General features: G+C 62.9%; 1 protein-coding gene across 1 annotated transcript in view; it reads right to left on the bottom strand.

Moving 5' to 3' along the window:
- Positions 1-42: 42 nt before the first annotated feature.
- The window catches only part of CDHR5 (cadherin-related family member 5), a gene marked incomplete at its 3' end in the record, with an annotated part of 6,416 nt that continues 1,496 nt past the window's right edge, over positions 43-4,962 (bottom strand). Inside the window, exons 4-14 of the mRNA XM_010837248.1 lie at positions 3,556-3,648; positions 3,350-3,451; positions 3,163-3,273; positions 2,909-3,079; positions 2,304-2,394; positions 2,087-2,184; positions 1,794-1,994; positions 1,563-1,676; positions 1,410-1,485; positions 805-1,314; positions 43-288 (exon numbers count right to left, since the gene is read on the bottom strand). Coding sequence (XP_010835550.1) covers positions 43-288; positions 805-1,314; positions 1,410-1,485; positions 1,563-1,676; positions 1,794-1,994; positions 2,087-2,184; positions 2,304-2,394; positions 2,909-3,079; positions 3,163-3,273; positions 3,350-3,451; positions 3,556-3,648 — 1,813 coding nt within the window. The remainder of the gene's footprint in view (positions 289-804; positions 1,315-1,409; positions 1,486-1,562; positions 1,677-1,793; positions 1,995-2,086; positions 2,185-2,303; positions 2,395-2,908; positions 3,080-3,162; positions 3,274-3,349; positions 3,452-3,555; positions 3,649-4,962) is intronic.

Below are 4,962 nucleotides of genomic sequence, written 5' to 3'. Positions count from 1 at the left end.
CTCCGGCTGCTCTCTGTGGAGTCTCCAGTCCGACTCTGCAACCCTCTCTCCTGGGCCTGCAGCGGGCAGCTCCTGCCCCCACGCCAAGCCTCACCAGCGCTCGGCCAGAGCCGCACGTGAGTCGGTGGCCGTAGTTCTTGTAGACCAGGACCGCGAGGGCGATCAGAGCCAGGAGGAGCAGTGCGCCCAGCACCCCGCCCAGTACCGCCATCTCTGCCTCCGAGAAGCGCCGGTCCCCAGCCTGGCCTCCGTCTGGCCTGCCTTCTGTTCCGTCTGTTTCAGGTGTCCCTGCGGGCAATGTGACTGCTGCCCACTTACTCTCACACCCCAAGCACTCCCAGGCTGAACTGCGGGAAGCTCAGGACACCCTGAGAGCAGGCCAGGCCTGGCACCAAGGGCCGCGGTTCCCAGAGGTGGGTACACTGATCCCCCACAGGGAACCCAATAGGCCGGCCTGCTGGAGAGGGCGGGGAGGGGGTGTCAGTGCCCACCAGTTCCAAGTGGGAGGCCGAGGGGGCCACTATTCCATCAAGGAGATGTGGGCAGCATGGGGCCTGTGGACTGAATGACGCTGGGAACTGGGGGGTCACTGAACCCCAAATCTGGGCTCTGCCCCAACCCCCACACCTTCCCCAGTTTAACTCCTGGCACCCTTAGGGCCTGTCTCTCCCCTAGACCGGAACAGACCTCCCTTGGGGTTTCGTGGTCATGCTGGGCTGACCTGGGGTCAACCGTGCCCCACGGTGATGACCCAGTCATGAGTCAGGGAGCGTGAGGGTGACTCAAGGGTAATGGGGGTGCTACCTGGCGTCCAGGTGTTCCTGCTGGACCCAGGGGACATCGGCGTCGAGGTCTGTGCTGAGGCCCCGCTGGCTGAGGCTGTTGTGGGGGAGGGGCTGGTTCCCACACTAGGGGGCCCCGCAGGCGCAGGCGTGGAGGAGGCCGGTGGCCTCAGAGTGGTGCCTGAGGAGGGGTGTGGGCCAGTGTCCCCCCCAGAGCTGGTCGTGGAGGACCCCTGAGAGGGCTCAGGGGGCTGGGGGGCTTCCGAAGTGGGGCTGCTCGAGGGTCTGGTTGCTGAGCCCCCGCTGGGTGAGGCTGCTGGGGGGGAGGGGCTGGTTCCCACACTGGGGGGCCCCGAAGGCATGGAGGAGGCTGGTGACGTCAGAGTGGTGCCTGGGGAAGGCTGCAGGCCCGTGTCTCCTCCAGAGCTGGTCGTGGAGGACCCCTGAGAGGGCTCAGGGGGCCGGGGGACTTCCAAAGTGGTGCCGCTCGAGGGTCTGGTAGTTCCTGCCGTCTCTGGGGATGTGGGGGGACCTGGGGGGCCTGGGGCCAGTGACAGGGCTTGGACTCGCCACTGTCCCCAGCAAGGGGCCCTCCCCCTGCCAACCTGGGGTCCTTGGGAGGCTCACCTGTGGGGGAGGGCTGAATCTGAATCTCCACGACCGTGGTCGCGGTGCCTGAAGTCACTGTATTGTTGGCCTCAACCTGGGCAGGAAGGGGGTTTGTCCGTCCTGGGCTCCAGCTGGACCCCTGGCCCTCTGAGACCACCGCCCACCTCTCACCTCGGCGTAGAAGACCCCGGCATGCTCCTGTGAGGTAGCAGTCAGGACTGCTTCTCCGTCCATTCGGAAGTTAGAGTTGTTGGTGATTCGATACGTGATGGCTGAGTTGAGGTCCTAGACATGGCCGCGGTTAGTCTGGAGCCCAGGCTGCTCTGCAAACCGCTCCTCCCCTGCCCCCCCACCCCCCACCAGCAGGAGGCCAGGCAGGCCAAAGGACCAAGCGGTGCCTACTGGGAATTCAGGGTCCTGGGCCCGGATCCTCAGCGGCTGGGAAGGGTCAGCTGCATCCTTGACGACCACGCCCGCCCCAGAGCCAAGCCCTGCAGTGCCACGATACAGGCTCTGGGTGAAGTGGGGCATGCTCCCGCTGGCGTTCCGGGCCTCCACCGTGACCTGGGTCACGGAGTATCGGGCATTATCAGCCTGCTCGCCCTGGGGGTTTGGGAGACAACAGTGACCAGCTGGTCCTTGAACTGCATGTTCTGTAGCTGTGGGCCCAAGCAGGGCCTTGTGCAGGCACCAACCTTGACCACCAGAAGGAAGGTCTTGGCGTTGGGGATGCTCTTGGTCATGGTGAGGTTGCCCGAGTCGACACTGATGGAGAATGTGCTGTCCTCGTTTCCTGAGAAGACGGAGGGAGTGTTTGGGCGGGGTCCCCTCTGGAGGCCTGAGGTCTCCCCACATAGGGATGGGTTCAAGGTGTTCCCTGGAGAGGGAAGTTGGGAGCTGCTGCCCACTCACCACTGATGATGCTGTACTTGATGGGCTGGTTGATGCCCTGGTCCCCATCCACGGCGTACACGGGCCCAGGATGCAGGATGAGGGGGGCTGGCTGTGGGAACAAGGAGGGGCGAGGACCCCGTCGGGCTGGTGCTGTGGCCGCTGCTTGGCCTTCCTGCGCCCCTCCAGGAGGCCGGGGTCGCTACCAGTGGGCAGCCAAGGACACAGCCCAGTCGTCCAGCACTCTCCACTGCAGCTCCGGATCTGGGGCTAATGAGTCAGTTTGCCCAGAGACATTGGATCAATCTGAACATGCACGTCTGTCTCAAGAGGCAGCACTCAAGGATGGGAGGGCGCACCTGGTGGCCGTGCCAGGCCCCCAAGCCTCCCCAGCATCCTCCCCCAGCTCACTGCCCACTCGCTGGGCCCCAGGGGGCTGTCTGGCTGTGCCCTGAGGACAACTGGACCCAGTTCCCTCACTGGCATTTCAGAGGCCCTGGCCACCACGGCGTGGGGCAAGACTGGTTTACGAAAGAAGTTTCACTTTTCCTTGAAAATTACAACCACTCCGGCCCCCCTTGCAGGCCCCATGCCCCTGCCACCCTGCTCCTTGGGGTCCTCCATACCAGTCTGTGGCCGGTGGGCACAGCCCCATGGTACTGGGCATGGATGCAGACAAAACCATCCGAGTAGCTGCAGGGCAGGAACCAGGGGGGCCGCAGGTCGACGGGCTGCACCTCCAGGACCAAGGTGGCTGTGGCTGTGTGGCTGAGCTCTGTGGTCTCCTCCTGTGTGTCCTGCAACAGCCCGCCCTGCGGTCAGGCCTGCGCACTGGGGGCCGAGGCCGCGCGCGGGGCCGTGAGCGGGAGTGCCTGCTCACCCGGGCCAGCAGCCGGAAGGTCATGTTTGGCCACCTCTCCAAGTCCAGTGATTGGTCCAGCCGAAGTGCTGGGCGGTTCGCACCCACCAAGGAGAAGAAGCTGCTGGCACCCTGGGGAGGCAGGGGACTCAGCCCGAGAGGACGCAAAGGGGAGGGGTGCCCGGAGCAAGGAGCTGGGAGCACTGACCAGGGTGACCTCTTGGAGGGTGTAGAAAAGGACATCGTCTTTGTCCTGGTCCTGGGCCTCCAATTCTGTCTCTGAGATGACGGTGGTGTTCACCCGAGTGTCCTGGGGGGCGGAGGGGCTGGTCTGGCCGTGACCTTGACCCCCAGGCTTAGACCCCGGCCTCCAGATGCCCCAGATGGTACCGGCCGCTGCCCCCTCTCGCTCACCTCAGGCACTTCCCAGAGCTTGGTCTCGTAGGGGAACCTGGGTGGGTTGTCGTTGACATCCAGCACAGACACAAACACCCTCAGCTGAGTCACCTGGGGGAGGGAGAAGGTCCCCGGCCAGGCCGGGTGAGCTCATTCCGGATGCTGCGGTGCACCCCAGACAGCTCTCCGCCTGGGGCTCCTGCTCCAGGCATTACAGACAGGGAACAGAAAGTGATTTTAAAAACACAGAAGTGTGGGACTTCCCCGGTGATCCAGTGGCTGAGACTGAGCTCCCAACACAGGGGGCCCGGGTTTGATCCCCAGTCCCTTGTGGCTCAGCTGGTAAAGAATCCGTCCTCAATGCAGGAGACCTGGGTTCGATCCCTGTGTTGGAAAGATCCCCTGGAGAAGAGAAAGACTACCCACTCCAGTATTCTGGTCTGGATATTCCATGGACTATACAGTCCATGGGGTCACAGACGCGATTTTCAGTTTCTTGTTTTTCAGGGAACTGTTAACAGGTCCCACACACGGCAGCTAAAGACTCCGTGTGCCACAACTAGGACCTGGTGCAGGCAAATAAGTGAAAATAAAGATTAAAAAGTACAGACAGAGGTGTGGCTGACCTGGAGAAAAATCACACAGGCCCTGCGGGGTGCGAGCAGCAGAGCCCCACAATGAGGAAAATGGCAAAGCAATCCAATTTCTTCAAACATAAAACTCGGGGGGAATCAAGAAACCCGTAGATTGAAAGAGACGTGAGAGAAACCTCAGCCAGCTGCTCCAGGTGGACCTTTCTGGGGACCTGATTCAGGCAAGAAACTGTCACAGACGCCTCTGGCCCCGGGGGAGTGGGGACGCGGGGTGTCGCACTGCTGAGGGGTCCCTGCCTTCCCCGGTGTGATGGCATCACCGCGGGAGGGGTCCCTGCCTTCCCCCGTGTGGGTGTGATGGCATCACCGCGGGAGTGGAGCCGTTAAGAAGCAGCCTTATCTTTTATTTTATTATTATTATTTTTTTTAAGAAGCAGCCTTATCTTTTAGAGCCTCATCCTGAAATCTCCGTGGTGCACTGTGATGTCGGCTGGGGGCACCTACGGGACTCAGGGAAAACCGAAGAGCCGACTGGCGCGCGGGAGGGGGCGCGAGGGTGGGCGCCTCTCCGAGGACGTGTCTATCCAGGGAGCGGGCTCCCGCTCTGCTTTGATTCACTTCATTCGGGAGGCGGGGACCCCGCTGCAGAGCCTCCCTTTACTGGAGAGAGTATTTCTCCTGCCGCGCCCTGGGCTGGGCGGGGCCACGGGGGGAATCAAGGACCCGCTGGAAGATGCTGCTGACCAGGCCCCAGGTGGACGCCCGGGGTGGGCAGGACCTGGCCTGAGGCAGAAGCAGCAGATTAGCGGGGGAGGGATGGGGGAGGGGAGGA

Source organism: Bison bison, unplaced genomic scaffold, assembly GCF_000754665.1.
Source record: "Bison bison bison isolate TAMUID 2011002044 unplaced genomic scaffold, Bison_UMD1.0 scf7180017845796, whole genome shotgun sequence".
Classification (NCBI taxonomy): Eukaryota; Metazoa; Chordata; class Mammalia; order Artiodactyla; family Bovidae; genus Bison; species Bison bison.
This window is presented reverse-complemented; position numbering and strand designations above follow the sequence as displayed.